Source organism: Zeugodacus cucurbitae, chromosome 6 (genome assembly GCF_028554725.1).
Source record: "Zeugodacus cucurbitae isolate PBARC_wt_2022May chromosome 6, idZeuCucr1.2, whole genome shotgun sequence".
Taxonomy (NCBI): Eukaryota; Metazoa; Arthropoda; class Insecta; order Diptera; family Tephritidae; genus Zeugodacus; species Zeugodacus cucurbitae.
The window spans coordinates 37,198,031-37,225,105 of record NC_071671.1 but is presented as its reverse complement, the minus strand read 5'-3'; the positions used below and the strand labels follow the sequence as shown (position 1 = coordinate 37,225,105).

Below are 27,075 nucleotides of genomic sequence, written 5' to 3'. Positions count from 1 at the left end.
AAATTAAGTCAAATGGTGAAACTGAAATTAATTATATTTCACTTAAATTTATTTCGTGAAACCGGCTGTAAGTGTTCCAAGCCAAATTTTTCTAAGCTGAGTTGAGTCAAGCATGGATAACTGGAGCTTAAGTCATAAACAGGGATGGGCACCACCACAATCAAACAAGCATCACAAAATGATTTTGTATTGAAGACAAGATTACGACATAGTGGCGCGATCAGGGCCCCCGAATGGGAATAGGCAACAGAAGAATTGTCAAATGGAAATGTAAAACATACTGAACCAAATTGAATAATGTGCAGATGAAATATCACAATGAACGTGATTCTGAAAATCGTCATCTATAAAATGATCCAATATAATAAGGCATATTTATAATTAAAATTATATGTTTTGTTACAAAAATTTCGCCATTTTGCCAACTTTTTTGTTGGTTGGGAAAGTGAAAAAAACTCTTTATATACGACTTTTTTGTACTATTGTTGTTTAATTCCGCCATTGCGGACTTCTTTTTCAAGTTAATACTTTTATCACTTAGAATTTTAAATAATAATTCAGCACTAGCCTTGACTTCACGTCTTTGTTTTGGTTTTATTGTTTTGTACTACCGTGCAATTTGTCAATTTCTCTTTCGTTTTTTGTTTTGCTCGCGTGTTCGGGGGTCGTGAGTGCGTCACTCAACAGGAAATTAAAACCCAAAGAAGCTAACTGTAAACGAATGGCGTAATCTTGTCTTCTATCATTCTTGGTCCCATCGTAGGTGCTCGTTTTACGCTCTTCGCTTGTGCGTGTTAGTGACAATCCATGTGTGTACGTATACGATCACTTACGCTCTTTTAGCACCTGCCTGGTCATAAAACTAAATGAGTTAGATATAGGGTGGTATATATCAAAATGATCAGGATGACGAGACGAGTTGAAATCCGAATGTCAGTCTGTCCGTGCAACGGATAACTTGAGTAAAAATTGAGATATCTTAGCGAAACTTGTAACCTCTTTGGCACCCTGAGGAGGCTGGTTTCAAAGTTGGGCAAAATCGGACCACTGCCACGCTCACAAAATGGTGAAAACCAAAAACCTATAAAGTGTCATAACTAAGCCATAAATAAAGTTATAAAAGTAAAATTTGGAATAAAGGATCGCACTACGAAGGGGCATATTTGGATGTAATCGGTTATTTTTATATATCTCGCAAGCCAATGAAGCTATATATACCAAACTTTCTACACTCGGTTCGATAATCGGTTGAAAATTACTAAAAGTGGGTTAACTCACTAACGAAAAACGTCAGAAACACTAAATTTTACAGAAGAAATAGCAGAAGGGAGCTGCACTCAGATTTTTTTTACAAAATGGAAAATGGGTGGGGCATCGCCCACTTATAGGTCAAAAACAATATCTCAGGAACTACTCAATAGATTTCAATGAAATTCGGTATATAATATTTGCTTGACACCCTGATAACACGGATAAAAAATGGGCGACTTTACTTTCTTTATAACTCAATTTTGAATTCCATCTGATTTCTTCACTTTATACACTTTATGTATATATACATAAGGAACCAATGAAGATAGCGGAATAAAACTTTACACAAATACTTTATATCATCTGTGGCTTCACTTGTGAAAAAATTGTTGAAAACGGACTATAACTTTTCAAGGCCCCGGATATCGAACATGAAGAACTCAGTGTATAAGGGTAAATTTTAACCGAAAATATCGGTAAATCTCTCAGATGATTTAATGTAATTCAGAGAAAATTGTTTTCTTCTAATAGTGTGTCTCTGTTCCAAAAATAATCAAAATCGGGTCTTAACATCTCCTAGCTCCCATATACCAAATTATACCTATCAAGTTGATAAAGAACTAAAACAAAATTATTACAACATCAAAAAAAATGAACATAAAACTGAAAACACCTCAAATTTCTGGCGTCAAAAGAAAGTGTACAAATGAATGGGAGCGATGGAAACAAAAGTTAAATACATAAATTTCCATTCGCTTTAATTATGGATGGTAAACTTCGAGCCATGGAATTGACAAGTTTTTCTGTTACTTCCGGTACAATTTTTTGTCATTGATTAGTATTACATATCTATCATTTAAAAAAAAAATAAATTCTTACATTGTATCACTTAGCAAAACCATAATTATACAATCAATATAGGAAAAAAGATTTATACACTTTCTTTTGACGCTGACTGTATAAACATAACATTTAAATCCAGCATAAAAAAATGAGATAAATCGAACATTTACAAAAACCAAAATGTATAACAGCTGATCGGTTATCGAAAAGCCGGCAGTATAAAAGGCAAAAAATGGATTGTCAAAAAAAAAATTTTATCAGCTGATTGATATTTTCAGCAGCGACTCCTACCGTAGCTTTTTTTTCTAATTCAGCCAATCGCAGACAGAGAACGATATCGTACGTCTTGGTCGCAGAGTTGCATTTGATTTTCAAGTCGATTAAAATTAAATAAAAAATAAATGTAGATTATATTTTGTATGGTAAATCGATCTAAATAAGCGTTTTAATCGAGCAGAGGCCGATTAAAAAACACTACAAAATCTCTATTACACTTGCTTATTTCTAAACTTTGACTACGACTTTCGGCAGCAGTTTTTTGGTGCATATAATTAATATCCGATTTGATGTTTAACTGTCTTAGAAACACAAACCAGATTAAGATTTTAACAGACATAAAGAAATAAATCAAATGTTTAACATATGCATGTATTTCCATATATGTATCTATTATTAGCGTATAATAGCTGTCATCGATTGGCCAAAAAGAAGCCAAAAGAACGTTCTATCCTGTAATTCAAACAGACAGGCAGCACTTATGCTGCAAGCCTGCGCTAAAATGTCCTCTTAATCATGCGCAATAGTGCTGAACCATTTTCTTATGTGGAGAAATACTTAAACCTGCACAAGAATATTTATTTATCCCTTTGTTTCGAGCTGCGTCTGGGCCTTACGTTTTATTTAATCAATTGAAATGTATTATATTTCAAAGTAAAAACTACAAAAATAGATATTTGTATTGCCATTTTTGTCTAAAATTTTATTTTATTTTTAATGAGGTATCCGCATACTCTCCTTCAGGAATTCAACTAGATAATTTTGTTGTTGCTTTTTCGTGTAAAATTTTTTACAGCTAATATATTAATCATATATAAATTTATTATAACTGTTGAATAGTTTTCCTCAGGTGATAGTGTCATAAAACACCCAATCGCTTCAGTTTATAAAACTTCGAAGCGATGGATATCACTTGTGATAACGCAATATGGTAAATATATACATACATACATATTTATGGTATGAAGTTATGTGAAATTTATTCCTTTAATGACTTCAAAATATAATTTTATGCGCCCGTACCAAACAATTACTACATTGTCGCAATCCAACGCCACATGTGTTACAAATTAATTTTTTTTAATATGGTCGTTTTCAAACAGGGTCGCATGCTCTTCATGTACACCCGTATGCATATATGTATGCACATTTCAACTCCCCTTTCTACATTGGAAACATAAAATGAAATGAGTTCGTCTCCTCACATAAAACTAAACATTTGTTTGTATGTATGATACGTAACTATTTGCACATGTTTTTTACAAATAGAAATATCGATAATATGTATATGTATGTATGTACACATCCACATGCTTGTTGCAGTATGACATTTTGATCACATTAATTGTCCCTAAAATTGCTCACATCTTCCCCATTTCCAAAATATCACACACTAATACATGAGAAAGATTGTACTACTTACGTCGAAAAAGTGTGGTCTCAATCGTCCTATTGAGTATTTAGCAACGTCTGTTATTAGCTGGCAAATAGCTGCGCCGAATCCGAAAACTCCAATACTTTTGTAGCATTGAACCATCCAGGCGGGGATTTCATAGTCCATAATGACATACTGACGTCGTGAAATGATGTCTTCAGTTGAAGGCTTGGCATGTTTCTCCTTTATGATTTCAACTGTGAGGATCTGGGAAGAAAATAAAAATCTGTGAAAATCTTTTCTAAAACTAATTTACGAAAATGGTTATACGCACACCACAGTTTTGTACTGAGGCAGCATATATGAATACAGCATTGGAGGTGTGCCATTGCTCATCTAAAAAATCTCGATAACGGACTATATATATTCTATATATTAAACTTAGACTTTAGAACTTAGAGATCCGTTTTGTATTATAAAAAATTAATCTTAATTTGTTTTAATTTTTCCGAAGCTCTGACATGTTCAACTTGGAGCGTTTAAGCCCCCTGTGTTGCACAGCTTAAATCATATGACACAGCTTAAATAAAAAAAACTTCAGATAATTTATATATTGCATTTAGTATACAGGCATGATACTTATACATACATATATGAGCACTTATGAATTTTCACAATAAGCACTTTTGTAAATGTGGAAAATGGGCGATATACTTGTCTATTATGGTGCTTTGCTGAATTTTGAATCGTAACAAATCGACAGCTGGTGACACTTGGTAATATGTGTCAACTAATGGTGAGAACGAATTAAAATTCAAAATTTTTGATTTGATCGCCTCAACAATGTGCCGCACTTAACTGAATGCTTACATGCATATTCGTCCGTACATCTGCCACTCAGAAGTTATGCTTCCATCGTGATAATAAAGTGGGACAAGACAATTTTAATTGCCTACAGAAATAGTTTCGGCACTTTATTTGACTATTGTGCAATCCACAAAGTTGCGTAACATATGCAAGTATTCCGCATTCGGTTGAGAAATAATGCTGCTATTATGATTCAATTTAAATTTAAACATGCTGCTAAGATGCAAAAAGAATCATCATATCAGAAGTCGATAGATTTTATATACTTTTATAGTCGATGCATTTTATATACGCATATGTATATTTACACAAACTTATACGTAACATATGTATCAGAGAGCAGCTTCGGGTATGTTCGAGTGTGTTCAATCACACTAGCTTAAATTCGGTACGAGTGTGTCGTAACACTCTTCAAACACGTGTTCGATCGAGTTTAGAACCCGAAGCGAAAATAACGCAAACGAACAATCAAGACGGTCCTATCTTCGAGTGCAAGCAGCAAACTCGGATTTTATTTTATATTATATTTTCGGGTGTGTCGTGCATAGGGATGGCAACGATTAATCATTTGATTAAATTAATCGATTATTTTCATTCAATTTACGATTTAATTGCATCGAAACACCTTTTCTAATTACTCGACTATTACTCGAGTAATTGCAAAATAATCGCAAACAGCATTTTGAAATTTAATACATTTTATGCTCATCTAAGTTTGCGTACAAGGGTCGAAATTGATCGCATCAGTCATTAATGACTGGAAACGGTGTAAATATAGTTAAATTCTAATATGTCAAGATAGTTTAATATCAACAAATGAATGCCTGGTAACACTGCATTCACAGTTAAGTCAAACGCATTTTACGTTCAGTTGTTTGAAGAGCAATGACGCCAGTAAAAGCGAAGTGTGGAAATTTTTTGGATAAAATAAGCAATAACTACGTTAAATGTCAACTTTGCTGCAAAAATTTAAAATTTTCTAATAACACATCAAATATGTTGCAGTATTTAAAATTAAAGCATGCAACAGTAGCCTGCAAATTGGTGGTAAGTTGGAGCAATCGGTATTACATTTTAAATTTCTTCTAGTTGTATATAAATATATGTGTACAAATTAGACTCTGAAATCTAGGAGTAAAGACAATGTTTCCCTAAGTGATGATGACACTGACACCATGATTGAAATGCCGAGTTGCAGCAGCAAACCAATTAATGAAAGCCCTTCAGCTTCGAAACACTATTGATGCTTGGGAAGAAATGAAAACCGTACGGACTTTCAAAAAAGTATTGTCATCTACTTGGTACCTCAGTACCAGCTGAGCGGCTTTTCTCAAAAGCGGGTGCAACTGCGACCGAAAAACGCAATCGTTTGACAACAAAACGTTTATCGAAATTGCTTTTTCTTCAAACTTGGTTGAACAGAGAATAAAATTTCTTGACTTCAATGAATATAATTTCATTTATGCTAAGACAAATGAATTTTTAATACGATATTTTAATTTTATTTCCGTTTTTGTTTTTGTGTATATACCAACATAATTTGAATGTCTGAAATAAGAATATAGTCTCCTATATTTTATTGGTTTTATTTTTACGCAAAGTTGCAAAACATAAGGTCCAGACCCAATGCTGGCTGGCTTTACATGCTTTGCTGTGAGAACTGTCAACACTGAATAGAACTATACTAGAGCATATGAAATGAGACCAAATGAAGCTTTGCTTCAAGCGCTTGAAGTTACGAATAGATCTATGCTCTATTTGCCAGCGCTTCCTGGGCTTTTGACATTTGATATTGTAACTAGAGTTATCAGTTTGGGCGAAATGTACCAATTTCAATAATTTTTTTGATGCTACATTGACACGCAAATATTTATCACATATGCGTTTGCCAGTACAAATAGTTAAAATGTAGAATATTTAAAATATTTGATATATGTATGTAGAAATTTACAAAGAGTTTATAATAATATAACATTTAACATGAAACTATTGCCAAGTTTTGATTGACTTTTTGATTTACATAAAATTAAGTGTGTGTCAACAGTGATTGTGACATTATTTTGAAAGCGTTCAAAGCGCTCATTTGGTCATACAAGCATTCAAAGTACGCAAAGTTAACGAAAGCAAGTAAAGCCAGCCAGCATTGGGTCTGGACCTATAGTCTTTCAAGTAAGAGGCAATTCTTTTACTTTAAGATTGCTGTACATATTTTGAAAAATTTAATACCATTGTGCTACTTAACTTCAAATATAGGCCATTTTCTCTTTTAGGATATGTGTGGGACTCTGTGATAGAGCATCATAATACAAAATTCGGCGCTGAAACTTGGTGGTGGTCTTTATGCAATTTAGTATTATTTGAAAACATTGGAATTAATCGATTAATCGATTTTTTTACATTAATTGCAATTAATTGCAATTATTTTTTTATATCTTGCAATTAATCATTTGATTATTTAATCGATTAAAAAAAAATTTTTGCCATCCCTAGTCGTGCACGTGTTGATTGTGATCGACACACTCGAGTGGCACTCGAAGACCAAAAAATAATAGATAAACATACGTACACACATATGTATGTATGTTGGCGTCGGGATGACGCGTTCTGTCTTAGCTTTTTTGGTTGAATAATTTGAATATTAGACGTACATAGCACATATTATAAAAGAATAATTCAATTTAAGAATAGAATTCACTCAAAACTTATTTTATTTATTAATTCATAAATCATAAATAAAAAACATTTCATTACACTTAAATATTTTAATTTTTTTTAAATCACAAATTTCAGGTGTAGACCAGATAAGGTGTTTGTGCCATTGGAAATGTTCTCACAACCCGAATTTTCTATCGTTGTCATTATGAATTATAAAAAGTAAACAAAACAAACAAAACCACTAATCGTTGACAATCACTACGCAATAATAGCATGACTGCCAATTACATACATACATATTCTGAAATTTTGTGCACACTCGTGTGTGACTCGATCACATTCAATACGATCGGGTTAGAGTGCCAGCTCGTTCACAAACGAGTGTCAACTCGGCACTCTGTTAAAACAAGCATATATGCTTGTGTTTCGAGTGTCGCGAAAGGCTCGTTCGTTTTGAACATGTCTCCAAGCGATCAATACGTGTATTCATACCGAAAAGTTTAATCAAACAAAATCAGAGTGGACATTCGAGTGTGCACGAAAATGATATATCCGTTGCAGCTCTCTGATATGTATGCACCCTGTCGTATTAGTATACTGGAGGGTATACTCTCTCGTGGATGTATCATTCATTCTAAGCCTTATATCCCTGACAGACGGCGGCGTTAATTCAGAATAACTGGTTAATTCGAGAGTTATCTCAGTTAACTCCGTTTGCTAACTCCCATTTAATCCTCAAAATTTTAGAGAGTTAGTGGGAGTAAATGTAAACAAAATCATACACATGCTAATTTTTTTCTAAAATGGAAATTCTAATAATAACGTATTTATGTCTATTTTTTAATAATTAATGATTTTGTACTATTTGTGCGGCTAACAACCGCAATAATTGCTTTCTATCCAATTTTATTTCACCAAAATGGAAATATTATTGCCAATCAGCTATTATGGGAGTTTATAACTCGCTGCCGTCTGTCACCCACAAAATTGGAACTGATTAAAATCACAGTTAATCGGGAATAACTCTAGCGTATTACGGCTCACTTCACTTACCATTCCAATGGGCAGGACTAATCCTATAAAATACAGCATCCAATTCCGGATTGTTGATTCTTTGAAAGGGTGTTTTAGCGATTCGTCGTCGCAAAAGAATCCACGTTGATATGCAGCACCCCACAAGTAAAAACATAAAATTGGAAAGCCCACTAAAATAAAAAATTTAAATTAACCATTTATAACATTCTTATGATTTGTGATATATGAAGCTTATAAATCTTTTAATATTTCTTTAAATATTTTGATATTTGGTTGAGCATGTATTCAGATGTTTTTTGAAATTGTACGTTGGGACGAGGGCACGCATATATTCCCGGACATTTTTTGTTATCTTCAACAAACGATGGCCAGGCAGAAAATACCGACACTATAATTCGTTATTTAAACTATCATAGAAAATTTCGGGTTGTATCTAGTCTATATTTCTTTAACCCTTGATCCACTACCAGAAGTTTTTATTGTTTATCAAGACTTTTGGAACTATTGAAAAAATATATTATTATAAAAAGTATTTAATCTGAAAAGACTTCTTAAAAAACTAACGGCACCATTCAGAGGACCCTTCCTATATAGGACCACATTCGACGGAAATCGCAAATACTCCACCTGTGTTACGATATTATAGAATTATCCGTACGTATGTTCATATGTACGTTTTTCATTAAAGCCACTCTTTTCAGCTGTCTTATTGTGATTGTTTTGTTATATTTTCATAATTGCAAAGTTAGGTCTCATTATTCCAAACATTTGTACAAACAATCGTATACCCAGTAGTGACATGAACCAGTTGAAAACTAGTCCGTTACCACTATACAGGTCCATAGGTAACAACCACACTTTTTCAGTACGATCAATATAAACAAAATTTTGTTACATGTTATTTCACCAAACATTTTTTTGTTTTTTTCATGTTAGCCCTATGTCTTCAGCACGCAATTCAACCATAGAATCTAATGCAAGAAAGCAGAAATATAAAAAAAATAATAACAATAGTAAAACATTCAAACAAATAAATATAAACTGGTACCATCGACCTTTAGGGATTATACATTCTTCCTAGATAATAAGCAAAACCTACGAGTATTAAGCCCATCTACTTTATTGCAGTGCCAAGGTATTTTATTACAACATTTATGTGTATGTACATATATAGAGCATAGAATTACGTGTATGCTCAAAAAGTGATCTATATTTCACTCCGGATTTTTTATTGTCTTCAGACATAATCCGTGACAAGGTAAATTCTTTGGTTTATCTGTGTGTGTATTCGTTTCAGGTGTAATACAATGCCACTGGTTTTCAAAGCAAACAGACACTTGTGGGTATATTCGAATACAAATACATATGTATGTACACATGTATGCATCTCCGGGATTGTCATCGAAGTGGAGCCAAACGCTTCCTTTGTTTTGAAATTTTGAAAGCATCATTCAATTTTTTATTTACGATCGTAAAGCTAGAATTGTGTAATATAGAGTTGCCATTCGTCAGCTAATATAAGAATCAGCACTAAATTTATGATTTGGTAGACAAATTATTGATTAGTTAGCTTTAGGTATGTTGGTTAACTTCACCAGTCAAAATGGTATTCGACAACGATTTAAATAAAATACAAATTTTAAAAAGAATAAAAATAGACATTTTAGGATACATTGTATGCAAATACAATTATTTTTGGAAATAAAAAATCATTTCAGACAGAAAATTGTGTATTTAAATAATAAAAACAAGAAAAAACGTTAACTTCGGCTGTACCGAAGCTAATATACCCTTCACAGGTGCCTTTCTTTCAGTAACTATGTGTTTAAGCAAATCTAAAGACGTAAGAAAAAGTAAGTAAAAAAAGAAAACATGAACAATTTTTTCGGAGATTAAATTATTTCTATGAGCAATAACTCACACCAAATTTCGTGAAGACATGTAGTAAAATGCGGAAGTTTTCCATACAAGCCCTTGATTCCGATCGTTCAGTTTGTATGGCAGCTATATGATATAGTGGTCCGATATCGGCAGTTCCGACAAATGAGCAGCTTCCTGAGGAGAAAATAACATCTGCAAAATTTCAAAACGATATCTTAAAAACTGAAGGACTAGTTCGTATATACGTATACAGACAGACAGACAGACAGACGGACATGGCTAAATCGACTCAGTTCAACATACTGATCATTTATATATGTATATACTTTATATGGCCTCCGACGCTTCATTCTGGGTGTTACAAACTTCGTGACAAACTTGATATACCCTGTTCAGGGTATAAAAATGTGTTACATGTTATTTCACAAAACGTTTTTTTGTTTTTACAAGTTAATACATTTAATCATCTCTGAATCCGTCCATATTGTTATATTTTAATGAGCAACATAAAGTTACATACTGAGACTATCATATTTGAAATAAATTCTTATGTAGACTTTTTTGTTGTAGAGATAATAAAACAGTGTTAATAATTAATTTAAAAAACTAAAAATTAAATGCAATCTTTATCGATGTTAAATAAAGCGTAATCTTAAGTGAGATCAAAAACTATGTTGATCTTCCTACAATAACAATAAAATATGCAAATACAAATAACAATTAGAATAGTAAGTTACATATATTAAACTTATTTCGGGGATTTACTTTGATACTTTTTTGTCTCCAAATATTTGATATTTATTTACAGATTCAGTAGTTATTCCTTTCTACCAGATGCGGTTGGACAAACAAATAGCCAACCAACCCCAGCAAATAACTTTTATCTCAAAAGCGGTACTTTCTGTGTTGTTTTTGTTTGTTTTATTTTATTTTTAACTCTGCACCGGAGCTTTAGATTTATCTACAGCCAGAAATTTACACACGTTCTCTTAAAACCACCTTCAAAGAAAAAGTACTTGCATACAAACATACATAATAAATAACAAGAACAACAATGTGATATACATATTCATAACCAAAGGAGTTCCAAGTGTCTGAACGAATGCACTTTTTCTTCACCTAAGTAGATTAAGTATAATAAATAATTGGTTCGTGATTAGAAAAGTCTAGAGCATATTTGATATTCTAACCAAGTAGATTAAAAGCTATAGTCGTGTAATATACATACTCGTAGATATGTATATACAGTATGTATGTATGTATATTGTCAATAAAATACTGTTAGGTTAGTAGTATCTATGGCGCATATAGAATTCTATGCCTACGAGCATATCAATACTCAATTATGGTGGCACTGTGTCCACCCCTTCTCGAGGTGCACCTGGTGTGCGTCCCATTGGCGGTGGTAAGCACCTTTGATTGTGCCAAGTTCGTTTCAATGAAAACTACAATCAACCAAATAGATACTCACCCCCGTTTTAAACTAGCTGGATTATCGGACATAAGAAGAGTCGAACTCCCGCGCAAATAGTCGCTTTTGATTGTAGCGGAGATAAGCGCTTTGAAGAGCACTCCAGCACCCTGCCCCAGCGGCATAATTTTCGATGGAAGTCGGAAAAAGACAAACGCGCTGGTAAATAAACAAATTGTGTTTGTTCGAGTGTGTGTGTGTGCATTGCAATCGTTTAAGTGGAATGCGTGACACGAGGGCGCATATCTTCTGAATGGCTGGCGCAACGTCGCACAGCAACATTTTGTAAATATTTACGGAGATTTGCGCTATCCGTCCTTTATATGGCTTGTAAATACCACCAATTGCCTATGTACACTTTGCACTTTGTACATACATGCGTGTGTGTGTGTGTTTGGGTAACGCTCTATCATCGTGTTGTCTACTATAAAATTACAGGAAATATACTCGTACATATGTAAATACTTGAATTAAGTAAATTATATATTTACATTTTCCCCACTTACTACACTCGATTTGGCACAAATCTGCAACAAAACTACGCGCTTTTGTTGGTGCTTTGGTCTGATGAGGGAAAATTTTGTCTGCATACGCACAATTATTTATTTCATACCCATTTGTACATAAACATCTTTAATTGGCAACATACTTCTTTTTTTTTTTTTTTTTTTGTTTTCGGAGGGAGAATCTTTCATAGATACTGTCAAAAGCAGACAGCATGCACGATTCATACTGCGCGCTAAGGTACACCTCTTTCGGGACCACGCCTACAAAGTATCTTACTATGCTAGACTTGCGTAGCAGTACACCTACGTTCTAAACCCTTAACTCCGACTGCAGTTCACTGGACCCACGGGACTGCCGCTAGGCATTGCTTCGCAGGACCAGAGTCAGCCAAAATTGGCTCTTCGTCAGCGATTTTTTAATCTACTCCTCGCTAGCTCTTCTTTTTTCGCTACTGCGTTGCATTTCGTTTCTCCTTAGTTCCTGGAGGGCAATTGCGGACCATGTTTTTACTTTATTCCACACGATTTTACATTGTATCATGTGGTGCACAATATTTTCTTTAGTTACGCGTTCTTTTATAAGAGTCTCTATTTCTGCTCTCTCTACTTCGTACTTTGGACAAGTAAAGAAAATATGCTGAACACTTTCTCTCCCGTCACCGCAGAAGGAACAATCGGTTCCGTCATCGTGGCCGTATTTGAAGAGGTATTCTCTGAAACAACCGTGTCCGGTTAGAAATTGCGTCAGGTAAAAATCCGTCTCACCGTGTTTTCTTTCCACCCAAGTTTTCACGTTTCCGATTAACTTGTACGTCCATCTCCCTTTTTCCGTCATGTCCCAGCGGCTCTGCCATTCATTTATACTTTTCAGCCTTTCTTCGTTACGCTCTTCTGTTGTTAACCGTCTTCCAATGTCTCTGGATTTGTCGTAAGCTCTTTTAATTTCCATTGCCATTATATCGGGCGGTATCATGCCCGCTATGACTCCGGATGCTTCATGCGATACGGTGCGGAATGCCCTAATCACCCTGATTGCAGTTAGCCTAGTAACCGATCTTGCTTTCTACGCATATGTATTAATCTGCATTGCTGGTCCCCAAATGGACGCCGCATACAATAGCACAGACTGACTTACTTTAGCCAGGAGTGCTCGCTTGTTCTGGCTTGGTCCGCCGATATTGGCCATCATTCTAGATATGGCCGCTGTTACTCGCGCCGCTTTTTCGCAAGCTTTTTCGATGTGCGTCTTGTAGCTCAGACGTGTGTCTATTGCAACGCCGAGATACTTCAGTGACTGTTTGGTAGTTATGTTATACCCGTCGATATTAACCTTAGAACCGTGAGTTGGACACTCAGTGCCCAATCTCATTTTTGATATTGAATTTCTGGGGATAGGGCAGTCCAATTTAGCCAAATTTTAGCATAGTGATAAACTATATTAGTTATAAGTTGACAAAATTTTAAGTACATAGCTTTTATAATAAGAAAGTAACGGCATTTTATATGGTCAGTACGCTATACGTGACTTTGGGCACTCAGTGCCCATAGAATTTCTTCATATATTTTGTATGAAGAGGCGTAATTTTCTAACGATTTTGGTGATTGTTGTGCATTTCTAAATAGTTTTGCGTAAAATTTTCGAGTAAACAGTTAATTTTTAGTTGTGACAAATATATATTTTTGAAATGAGTAAGGAATTTATTTGGCCAACTTACGTCGCGAATTGACGGAAGGAGTAGAGGAGAATATTTCAAATTATTTGAATGCTAATGATAGCGATGATGATGATGGTGGAAGATAACTTAAATTTGGTGGTGACCACGAATCGATACCCAGTGACCAATCGGACTTTGGAGATGATAATGCTGAGCCCATTAGAGATCCACGTTTCGAAGAATATATCCAGGAGGTTGCTGCTGTATATATGGACCCTGACGAAAGCAGATGTGATTTGAACTGAAAAATGGCAAGCGGAATTGGCATTGGAAATGCGTAGACAATCAACGTCACTATGCACAGAAAGTTTTGAATCTAAAAGTAATGCCTTCATACGCGTTTTCCCAGCGTCTCTTGTTGAAGGTATTGCTCTTGAGACGAATAGGAAAACTGAAAGAGTAATACAGGCAAACATGCATCAAACAGTTCCAAAAAAATAGGATATTGGCAAGACTCAAATGAGGAGGAACTATATGCATTTATTGCAATAATTTTATTTTCCGGTGCTGAGAAGGCAAACTTAGTTCATGCTAAGATCTTTTTCAACAAACGAACATGCCCTTTTATAGAGCAGTGATGTCACTGCATCGGTTTGAACAATTGTGCCGTTTTATACGTATATAATTAACGGTTGATGAGCAGTTGCTTTCAACAAGAAACCGATGCAGTTTCCGCCAATACATTCCCTCTAAGCCTAGAAAATATGGCATAAAAATATTTTGGCTTGTTGGCGCAAAAACCAACCACCCACTTGCAGGCAAAGTATATGTGGGTGCACAGCCTAAAGAACAGCGGTCGCCTGGTATTGTGCGCAATCTCGTTATGCGACTCAACAACCGATATGTGGACAGAGGTATGAATATCACAATGCACAATTTGTTCACAAACTATGACTTGGCGAAAGATTTGCATGTGCGGAATACTACATTGGTGGGCACAAAAAGAGTCAATAAGTCGCAACTGCCAAATTATTTACATCCTCTGACATTCACCACAATGCCGAAGCCAATACGGACTCAGACAATGATGAAAATGTGGACAATACTCCAACAACGTCTACAGCCAATCAAAATGCATCAAAGAGACAGCGAAGAATTTCACCCATTTGAGCAGTTCGAAATTAAAACTTTATTTGATTTTCATATTTTTCAATAAAAATACATTTGTTTCTAACAATAAACACAAGTTTCAAAAATTATTTGCATAAACAAGCGAGATATTGACGTTTCTGTAAAAAAAACGTCTAAAAAGTCTAAATTTTCAAACAAAATACATTACTGGGCACTGAGTGCCCAAGTCACGAGATTAAGTTGTATAGCCATGTCACGGTTGTAAGGTTAAGGGTTATATTTTCTACTTTTTTTCTACTTGTTATTAGAACTGCTTCAATTTTTTGTCCTGCTAATTGAAGCTTATTTGCCGTGAATATGTTTGAGTGTGCACGTGTAAAGGTCTGCAATGAAAGAGGTTAGACTCTAAATAGAACTAGTCATTATACTCAGCAAACCAGTACGTTTTTCTGCAAGGTGTACGGTGATTGGCATAACGTAACCTTGTGTGCGTGCGTTCGCAGGTCATGTCGTCCGATTTTTTTCATTTATCATCATCAGCACTCGCTTTTGTGTTTATTTAGTAGAATTCTCGCAGCGCATTGCTAAAGCAGCCTCACCAAATATGGCGCAAGAGAAACCTGTGAATTCCTAGGAATATCCTTATTTGTTCTTAATGCCAATTAAAATAAGATTGTCTGCGAACCGCAAAAGAATTCGAAACAATCAAACAAAACCTCATAGTGAGCATTGGCAGCACACCCCATACATGTGTACATACATAGTACAGTAGAATCCCGATTGTCCGAACGCATTCGTATCAACTATTGTTATATGCTGGTAGAACCGTGGAACTTTGCGGAATTACAAACATTACAAAGGGCATAGAATAAATTAAAATTGATTAAATTTAAAGAAATATACCATTGTATCGCTAAACGAAATTTAATTAGTCACTTTATATATTAAAAATTCAGTAAATTATAATTTTAAACCGTAATTAATACCCAACATGTTTGATCTGGCAACAATTCAAATTGTTAAAAAATTGTTAGTTTTAGTTCTCCCATTGGAATAAGTTGGAATAAGTCCTTTAACCCTGATGAAGACCCTTTATTCCAAATATTAACTAATGAAAATATCATTGACTTCTTGAATTGAACAGTAAGGAGAGAGAAGATAATTAAGAGACTGAAACTGGGGATGTATTATATGTCAAGTACTATCTCGCGCAGAAGCATTTGCTGGTTCAGTTGCTAGTGACGATAAATTGCACTTTGTCAATGAAATTATGGAAAAAATACCAATATTCAAATATTTTAAAAAATATTTTTTTACAAAGTGGTGAAGTTAATGTTAAAGTTAATGGAATCTATCTCAAATCGTTTAAGAGAGGTTGTTTGCCAAAATTAATATCCAACAAAATATAAGTAATATGTTTTAAATTACTTAATTTAATAGTTTGTGCAGTGAACCATTTTCACTGTGACATGAATTTTCACCTATTTTGTTGAATGCTTATTTTTAAGAAATGTAATTGAATTAAAAACAATTTTTTGTTGTATTTATAGTGTGAATAAAGTGAACTTATGAAAATCATACAAATTTTTTGCATTCTTATTACTTTTACATATTTTTTCGCAGTTAAAAGAGTTTGATTACAGGGTGACCATTTTCACAGTGAGTCACTGCACATAGGTATTATGTTATTCATTATCGTTATAGCTCGTGTTTTATATACCGTATTATCTTTATTTATTTAAATTAAAATATTGATTTGCTTTGACATTGATTATCTGTAATACCTCTGGTTTTATTTGATACGGAAAATCGGGACACATGTAAATATCATCCCTGAAGTGGAAAAACAAACCAATTAAGAAAATTCTACTTCATAACTATGAAATGTACTGGTCAGAAAAATACCAGATACCTGTTTATTAATTGGGCTTTTTATTTGCCTTCAACTATTCAATTCACTTGATTATACCGAAACTATTAAACGTAATTGACTCAATTTATTTTCTTATGGCTTCAAGATATTAAATAGGGATTGTGGCAGTTTCGTCAAAAAGAATATAATAATTTGTGACTGCATATTACGGATATAATCTTAATTTTTTAATATTCTCTTTTTAAAATTACTATTGAGATCAAATACATTATTCCTTGCAGCTTTTCGCTTAAACCTTGTACTCAATTAGTTAAGGAATAGGGGTTTCCAATTGCATTTTTATCATTTTACTAAATAAAATATCATTGGCTTTCATTAATTCGTGCAGCTTAGACCAATTATTCTTTATGTGGCGCTCTATAAATCGATCGATCGGTATTGATACCGAGTCTTAATAAGTTTAACTTTAATATTAGTAATATACAATATGCTTATAAATAAGTATAATTTCTATTTCAGGGAACATAGTATATGTATCTGTTTGCATATTCTATATATATTAACCTAACACATTTAGGATCAAGCATAGCGTAAATTAACGTGTCAAATCCGTTCATTCCTCTTCGCATACGTGGGATATGAAGAAAATCATAATTTTTGCAAACTATACACCAAATCCCTCAACACAAATCAGGATCATTACCGCTGCTTTGCGACAAAAAAAAAACATATCACCCCTAACGATCGGTCACACCCAAAATTGGAAGAATAGACAGACACCAAAAAATAAAAAAAAAACACATTAATTAAAAATTTTACGATGATCAAACGTAACTTAAATAGGGAGTTCATGATTTAATGCTAAATGCTAAATGCCTCAGATATGCATATGTGTGTGCGGTATAATTGGTTTAGGTATAATAGAGAAAATCCATTAAGGAATGAGATTGTGCCAAACATATTTTATTATTTACAATGGAATGCGGATTTTCCAGCTTGAACAAATTAGAGCCTCACCGAAAGTGGTTGACATATTCTTACGGAAATGTGGTGAGTGTGTGACTGTGGTTCCTTAATAAAAGTCTTCTTTTCTTCAAGTCAATAATTTGCTTCTATTTTTAAAGAGGCTATGCTCCGCTAGGGAATGGTGCGCTAACGTCAAAGTAACACGCGATATCAATAAAACACTCACACGGCGCACACGAGAGTTTTGTGCGTGTGGTTATGGAGTGATTTCACCGCTGGATTAAATTATCTCTAAAGGCTAGAAGTTGTACATACATACTATGTACACATCAGTGCATATTAAGTTCCGCGATAGTTTTAATGTTGTGACGTAAAACCGACGCACTTAAGGATAAAGAATTTATTTCAATTTATGGACCAAAAAGTTTGTCTAGTATATTGCGCTCAATAATGACGTAAAGATAACAATGGACTTGATAATTGTTTCATCATGATAAAAGAGAGTCCATCAATTAATCCATTAAATTTTCAGTTCAGTTCGAGTAGGCTTTTTTGCTCGAAGGAGGCTTATTTAAAGGCAATAAAATAAAAAAATAACGAAACTGCCAAAGTCGTTAACATTTACACCAGCCAATTTAATTAAAACTCCAAAATGTCAAGGCCTTAACAAGTTTTCTGTCAGCAATCGCACCGAAATTCTATAATACACACGAGTATTCAACTCCTCACTCATTATCCTTATTTTTCGTACTGATAAACTAGTTAATGTATAACTGATATTTGATAATCAGAATGATTCAATTCACCCAAATTATTGCCTGTTAGTCACCAACTTAATTTACAGAAGAGAGCCTTTCTACCGACTATTGTTGTGCCATTTATCATTGTTGAAATTTGAGGAGAGTATTATCTCCTATGTGTTCTCTTTAAAACTAAATGACTCAGAAAGCGATCTACCTGCGTTAAATAATATGTTCACAAGCTTCCCACCTTTGCATGTATACCTACATATAGACATTCACAAATACACTTCACTATTGCCTTTGATCATTTTAATATAAATTCACATATATATGTATGTATGTTGTACATCATATTACCAATACAACAAAGCTTCCTGTACAAAGAATGACTAATGCAGAGCTTTTAGTTTACTGTTCACTGGTAGTGAATGAAGTATTTAATACCTTATTAAATTGTAAGATACCTTTAAACCATTGTGTGTGTAGGTAATTCTCCTCGAAAATCATTAAATTTATGTAACATTGTCTCAAACTTCGTTTTGCATTAAATGGATTCGAGAACTTCAAACTTAAGTGCTACATGAAGTTCTAACACAACTGTTCAAACTAAAAGGTAAAATGACTGCTCCAAAGAGCGGCCGCCTTCAGAGAGGTGTGTATTCACTCCGACAGCAGAGCGGCAAAACTGGCCTTGGATGACGGTACGCTCTAAGCTAGTTAGGGAGTGTCTAACACCACTACTTTGCAATCCGACTTGTTTGAGTACCTGGTCACCGCGGAATCGCTGTAAACTGCAAAGCTGGCCAAGCTTGCAACAGAGGATACCCTAGCAACATTGACGTCGGAGTGGAAGCGGGTGAGTAGTCCGTGGACTACTTGCGCTAAAGCGCTGTGCAGACAGACTTCGAGTGAGCTCGCCAGACGCTGGACAAAAACCAGCACCTGTGCAGTAGCGAGGTCTTTCTGGCCCGTGGTGGAGCGACGGTCCTTCCAGCTGCTGTCGCTTAGGAAAGCTCATCACTCCGCAATCATTTGTGTGCTTACTGGTCAAGATCAAAACAGACGCCAGTTGCCAAAGCGGCTTAGAGGAAGGCGAAGAGGAATCATTCAAGCACTTCCTACTTCAAAGTCCAGCATTCGCCAAACTAATATTAAATCATCTGGATAGGCACACCTTCGACGAACGATGTGACTAGAATTTATAACAGAGTCCAAGCTTACCTAACCTAATTATTTTTTTACTTTTTGGCGACATGTCGATAGAAATCGGAGTGTCGAAAGACCGATCTAAAGCAACTGTCCAATCGTCAATTCATGAGTAAAAGCTATATTAAATATCATAAAAAGCTACATATGTTTGTATGCATGTATATTAAATACGTTTAATTGTCCAGACCATGAAGCGTGCACAGCGAATTCTAGCGAAATGATGACAGGTCGTTAATAACGAGCCCGCTCATTACGTTTACGTCACGAGTAACAATTGCAATTTTCCCAACACCGATTAATCATAGAAGTGCGTATGCACATACATATAAATACTTATACAATGTCTAAAAAAATTTCATTACACGATAAATATAACTGTTGCACACCAAGCCAATTACATGAAAGTTGGTTGTGATAACTCCATAGTTTATGAATAAATGTTCATATCTTTCTTTTTGTTTTTGTTTTTTGTATATAATTAAATAATTAGCATTTAGGTTCTGAACTTAGAGTTATGTTGTAAATAAAAAATAAACAATAATACATGGCAGTCGAAGTGGTCAAAAAGTAAGTTCAAATAAGAAAAGTTGTGCGTGTATGTATGTATACTTCGTTTGTATGTGGCGCTTGTGTGTGTGTCATGACTCGTCACCTTGTTAAGGCAGCTGTTTGAACAATGAAAAATGCCAGAAAACCAGTTTGAACTTAAAGAATAAAAATAAGTAACAGTAAAGTCTGAAAACATTATATGTATGAACTCACAACTCTCTCGCCAACTCCTAAAAATATATATATGTAAGTATTATTAGTGTGTACACTCGCTTCTGTCAGAAGTGAGAAGTGACGAATGCCAAAAAAATTGGCTAGTTACATATTCATTTTACGGCTAATACGAAGAAGAGAGTGAGTTTACTCATGTAAATATGTGGGTTCGTACCCAACCTCCCGATGGGACTTCCTTAGGAAGAAAAGTAGTGTTGTTTTGATACTTAAAATAGAATATAAATACACAAAAATTTCAAATTATAGTTAAAGATGTGCTAGAGTAAAGCCATAGTTGTAGAAGTTGTGAATTACTTATTGTTTAAGTATATAAAATAATTACAGTGGAACTTCCATAACTCGAACTTCTATAACTCGAAGATCTCCACATATCGAACACTTGAATTGGCAATAGCGTTTAGAAGCCAAATTTCATACAAATTTCCTAACTCGAATTTCTATAACTCAAAGTTCTCCATAACTCGAACTCTTGAAGTGGCAATATAAGGTAACTTTCATACAAATTTCCTTCCATAAATCGAACTTTTCGACAAGGGCATAATTCAAAATTTAAAATTTTACTATCGAGGCAGAATTTTAAAAGAGTCCCTCTGTATCGTACGGAGGCGAACAAAAAATATAATATTACACTTATGGATTGCATAAATCATCTAACAAAGGCATGAAAAACAGACGTCAAGAGCCAAACAATAGCAAAATGTAACAAACAAAATTACAGAAAACATCTTTTAACGTATGTCCACAAAAATTTTTGCAAAATAAATAAATAAATAAAACAGTGCATAAATCTGTATTTTACAGCTTTTTGAAAATTTATATGTTTTAATGAAAATTCTATAACTCGAAGTCTCTCTAACTTGAAGTTTTTTGTGGGTTATGGTGATTCGAAATTCCCCTGTATAATTGATTAATTTTTAGAAGACATAAAGAGTTCATATAATTGTCATTTGATCAAAGCTAACTTTTTTAAAGGCATAGAAGGGGTTTTCGATAGTAGCAGGTGCTTGATATATGTATGTATGTATTATATACATATATACTTACTATAGTTTTGCCAGACTATGTTATCTACAAACTTAGTTATTTTTAGTGCGCTCATGTTCCTGAAAATCGTGCTTGTATAATCGCATTTATATATAAAATTGTGGTCGCACATTCACAATTTCTCGCTGGAAATTGACATCGAATTGATGAATCATTTAGTTTGCTCCTGCACTGACTAAATGCCACAAACCAGTTAGGAGGCAAACACGCTCTTAACGGATATGATTGACATGGACACACATATGCATATGTACGATTAATTAATTATTTGTAATTATTATTAGATATAATATATTATTTATTTTACCCACGAGACATAAATGAGCAAATGATACAAACACAAAAGGTTTGATATCCATAATCCGTATATAACGCTGTGCGCTCATCTGCTTCTGATAATATTTTATTGGCTTGCTTTTTACGTTTATAACTGACGTTTAATTTATTTTTATTTTTTTGTTACTAAATGTTGCTTCATTTTTAATTAAAAAATGTAAGCTGTAATGAAACTTCTGGAAAGCAGAAAATTCCGGGAAGTAAGTGTTTAAAAAAAAAGTTTTATTTTATGCAAATAATAATTCGAATTCACGTGAGGAAAAAAAATGAAATACTGGGTTTGTCAAGGTAAAAGTGCGAAAATACATTTAGATAGCTGTTTTGTTACCCAACCTTTAATAACTGAAACTTGAAATGTGCATATCTTGTAAACAAAGATCAGCTGATTTGGTCCGCAAAAGTATCTGGGCCTAAAATTTCCAATTTTAAGCATTTACATACATGCATATAAAGGCTAAATATCGCATTCAACACTGCGTTGTAACACTCAACTCATTGTTGTCGTTTTTTCGCAATGTAATTCAAAGTAAGGAGGATGGGATCATGTGTAGAAGTTCACGTAAGTGAGGAATGTTTTTGATTGTCATTCACTTTCGGCTATAACGGGCTAAACGGTTGCAACGCCAATCACATACATACACACATACAATTCAAAGTAACCGGCGAATTTATGGTATATGCATGTAGAAGCCAATCAATGGACACACAAATGTAAAGAGCGCACAGCACTAAACCACTATATTTATACGCAGATTGAGTCATAAACACATTCATTCGAGTAACTAAGTTTGTATCACTGTTAATCTGCATGCATGTATGTACATATGTCTGTATGCATGTATGAGTTATTGTATTTTTGACTTTAACAGGTTGTTTTTGCGACTATGAGTTGAGCCCACACTTGATTAACACATCCCATTATGTGTGTGTACACACGCTATTGGGGCTATGTATGCACATCTGTATATATACTTATATATTTATAATAACTGAACATATTGTAGGTGCACATTGTTGCGATTCACTAGCATTTACGTAAGGTTAAACCGATTTATCGCCGCCCAATTGTCACATAAATTTTCGTGGAGACTTACCGCAGAGCAGTATGAACACATCCAGCGCTACACGATATAAAACGCGTTTGTTGTGATCCATTTTGATGGTTTTCGAAACGTGTTCGTTGGATGATGCCCCCGTATAGCCAGCGCCTAGGCGTACTTCTATGTTGTTGTTATTTAAATTTGCGATTGCCACTGTAGCTGATGCGGGTATAGTAGTGTTGCTGTGATAGCCGTTGCTGCAGCTGCAATTGTTGCCACCAATGTCGTTGCAATTATGATTCGGATTTCGACAGCGGTTCTCCACGTCACGAGTTTTTACCAACAACAACGAAGACGACGACACGTCTGCACTATTTTGTCTTTCCGGCCGATGAAGCGGTGTCACCTCAATAGCAGCTGATTCGTTACTCATTACGCTGGCAGTTGTGTGGTACTTTAAAATAGCTACGGACGGACATCCAACGTTGCCGAAACGATGTTTATTCTCTGCTTCAACTGCGACGGGAGAATGCGCCAAGAAAAAGCTCACTCCCAACTAGTCCGCGTTTCGTTTTCTTATCCAATACACAAATCGTACACAAATACTGAACGAATTCAGAGAGGGAGCGCAAAAGCGAATGCGTCTTTCGGAAAGCTTGTGTGAACTAAAAGCCAATGGAGCTGTATGAATGCGAGCACGTTTTTCACTTTATACATATGCCTATGTTTAATGTTTATCATTTTCTCTTTGACAGCGATTGCTTTTGTTGTTTATTTCATCACGTATTCTGTTGATTCATTACAACGTTAAGTTTATAAACCGAGTTTGGTTCTACGCTGATTGATTTTACGTTTCTACGACTGTCTAAGGAATCTGCTCCCGAAAAAGCGAAGAATCGATCCGCTTTTCTAAGTTAGTACGAATAAATAGATATTATTAAAAAATGTGGCGATTTTCCAATACAGGTTCTGCAAGAAGAGGTTAACATGTTCAATGTTATTATGCTGACTTATAAATTATTTATGATTTAATTATGATAATGAAGACTAAGTTCAAGTGGGACCGAATTTTATGTTATATATGAGTATATCATTAGTTTCGCAAAGATGACATTACAAATGTGCTAAGTAAATATATTCGGTTTCACTCCGTTGCGAAACCTCTGACAAATATCTCAAAATTTATAAAGTGTGATAATTTCAAATTCTGTAATAATAAGTAGAACCTTTTGCAAGATAACGCAATGAATATTTAAGCGCACCTTTTACCATACGTAACGGGCAATAAAATAATTACTGAAACATAATCTGATTAAGATGCTATTTTAACATGAAACTCACAGCACACTGTCGGCCGAATATTGACTAAGTAAATACCATATGTGGCGTTCAAAGGCACTTGACCTTCACAGCGCTTCCCTACGACCCACAAAACCGGTCGGCAGGGCAGTGTTATTGATTTGTCAGAGTTTTGTATATATTTGTATAACTCGTGTTATAAACAGTTTTGAAAAGACGCCCTCTTTCTATTGAAGTACATACATTCATATGTATATGTACATATGTAGGAACATACATACATACGTAAAATATAAACAAAAATCATATCAACATGTGAATATTCGAAGATGTGAGCATTTATAGGGTCGGTTTTAGTATATTATTCGGTGATAAAATGGGAATCGTTGGAAAGAGTTCTCCAGATTAAGAATATATATACATATAGCTGCAGCTAACTTGAATTTTCACGATATATATTCAATATTTTATTAATATTATGCACTTATTACACACTTACACTTCACCACATTGTTTCTGCTGTAAATAAATATTTAACATTTTTCAAAAATCATCGTTTCAATCAAAGTGTATTCAACAAAGTGATCTAAGTATTTGACATAACCGTTTTTGACAATAAAATAGTAAACAATTCATGTATTTATTTACATTAACCCGTCTTTTTTATCTTGAACAATATAATATATATTGATAAAATTGTTTGCAATTTGTCAGTTGGAGCACAAAACCTTAGTAAATTGCTTCCATGAGTTGCTTTGCATAAGCAGAAAGTATTTATTTTATTTATTAAAAAAAATTTTTTTTTTGGTTTGAAATTTGTTTACTTTTGAATTTCAAAATTTGAATTTTTGAATAAATGTAAGGGTTAAATCAATGGCAACAAACATGTCAAATTGAAATAAAAAAATTGATATCTCGCTCCGTTTACGAGATATCGAGCGTTGAAGTTTGTGTTAACAGCAGCCTTACATATGAATTGATGCAGGTGTTATGTGATTGATTGACAAGTTTTTTTGATAACCCCGGTGTTGGCTCGACCAGGGTTATTTTTTTGAAGCGCGGCCGAAGGCCGCCAGTGCAGAAAGTAGTTGTTCAAGATAAAAGTTGTACATTTTTCAACTTCAAGTGCGAATATCTAGAAAACTATAAGACAGCTGCAGTTATATTCTTAATCTAGATAACCTCTTCTTTCCAACCATGCCCACTTAATCCCCGAAAGCGTGGGATAGTATACTAAAGTTTCCCCCATTTATACTCTAAGCTGTTTATTTGATTGCGTTGCCTTCTAAAACGCTGAAAAGCTATTTCTGGCTTAAATTTATACAATTTAACAGCTTTTCTCCTCACGACACATGTTATTGACAGCAATTTTACTAGCCGTGCAAAACTGGGCTCAACAAAGTACCGTAACTAAATGGATACCAACATATGAAGGTTCCCAACAAAAACAATTGTCGTCTTTTATTTCGCAACTGCAGTGATTTTACGTCAATATCAATGACAAGCAAATTATGAAAGCTTTGCGAGAATTGATAACGATTGCATTGCTATGATTTCATTCGTACAGTATACAGTAATCGATGTGTAACTCGGAATGCTCGTATTTTTGCACAAAAGCATTTGTTTCATTTGTTTAATCTCTAACGCGTGTTCTTTGTTTATTTATGTTCCGAATGAATGTATAGATTGTGTAAAGAATGTAATATATTTTATATCGGAATAATTTGAAAAATAATAATGTACGCACATTTCTATGGACAGCAAAACACAACGCAACAGCATAAAATCAACACTTACTCTAACGAATATGAATCAACAACTGAAATGAAATACACCCTTCGAATCGAAATCAGCGCCAAGAGACAGCGAGTAGTGGCAAGAGAGCGAAAACGTTAATTCGGAGACGATTTGTTGCGCAACATGTTGCTTTAAAGGCATTCATGTTTTTATATTATGGGAAATCTCGCATCCAACATGTTGCACATCGGTTTCTGTACTCTAAAAACATGTTTATTGCAATTAAGTTCTTTTACATATGCATTATACATATGTATAAATATGAGTTAAATGATAAAAGGTAGCGTGTGTTACGGATTCTCTCTCAATAAAATCACGGAATTTCTACCACAACGGTAAGAGCAACGGTGTTATCTTATAGATCGTAAGAATCGAATTTAATTTCGTTTGACTGCTTCCTGTTGCCGGTGTCCTAAATTCGAGAAATATAAATTTACTGGAAATAAGTGCACTCTCAAACTTAAAGATAGTTGAGCGCGGTCTATTAAATAGTGAAGAACTTATAGGCGCAGTCAGCATTTACCAGAATGTTTAGAATTCCTTTAAGTGTTGAAAATTATACTCCAACCAATGTAGCAATTGTTAGAACGCCTTAGCAGAAGGGATTCTTAATTAGATTACATGTAGCTGTTCATGACTATTCGTTTTCAATATCCTTAAATTAGAAATACATTGTTTGGTGTTTCCGTAGCATGTCAGGAGAACCGACAGTATGTTTTGAGCATATCGCCATCTCTTACAAATAACACCTTAAACTATAGTAAGTACTGTCACTAGCTAGGTACCTTCATCTGTTTGTACTCCCCAGAAACATCTTGGTTTGGCAAAGTTAAAACATTTGCAGCCAGTTACAGTTACAATTTGTGCTTCCCTTTTATCCTTTACGGAGCTCATCTCTAATAGTGTTCTAACTATGTATATATATATATATGTAGCACAACACTCAACTTCGTTAGTGACCTCGTATCGATACTGCTATTATAAAGAGGAAAGATTTGTATTAGCGCTCTTAAAATTATTCGATTAACCTGAAATATCC

General features: G+C 34.3%; 1 protein-coding gene across 2 annotated transcripts in view; it reads right to left on the bottom strand.

Annotated features, from left to right (window-relative positions):
• Nucleotides 1–26,090, bottom strand: part of LOC105217820 (putative phosphatidate phosphatase) — a 48,761-nt gene extending 22,671 nt beyond the window's left edge. The window contains exons 1-4 of one of the 2 annotated variants that reach the window (XM_054232769.1): nucleotides 25,987–26,090; nucleotides 22,995–23,909; nucleotides 8,321–8,472; nucleotides 3,794–4,012 (exon numbers count right to left, since the gene is read on the bottom strand). In XM_054232769.1, the coding sequence (XP_054088744.1) occupies nucleotides 3,794–4,012; nucleotides 8,321–8,472; nucleotides 22,995–23,373 (750 nt within the window). In that variant the 5' untranslated portion in view covers nucleotides 23,374–23,909; nucleotides 25,987–26,090. The remainder of the gene's footprint in view (nucleotides 1–3,793; nucleotides 4,013–8,320; nucleotides 8,473–22,994; nucleotides 23,910–25,986) is intronic. The other variant, XM_011193042.3, reaches the window with a different exon arrangement.
• Nucleotides 26,091–27,075: the final 985 nt, after the last annotated feature.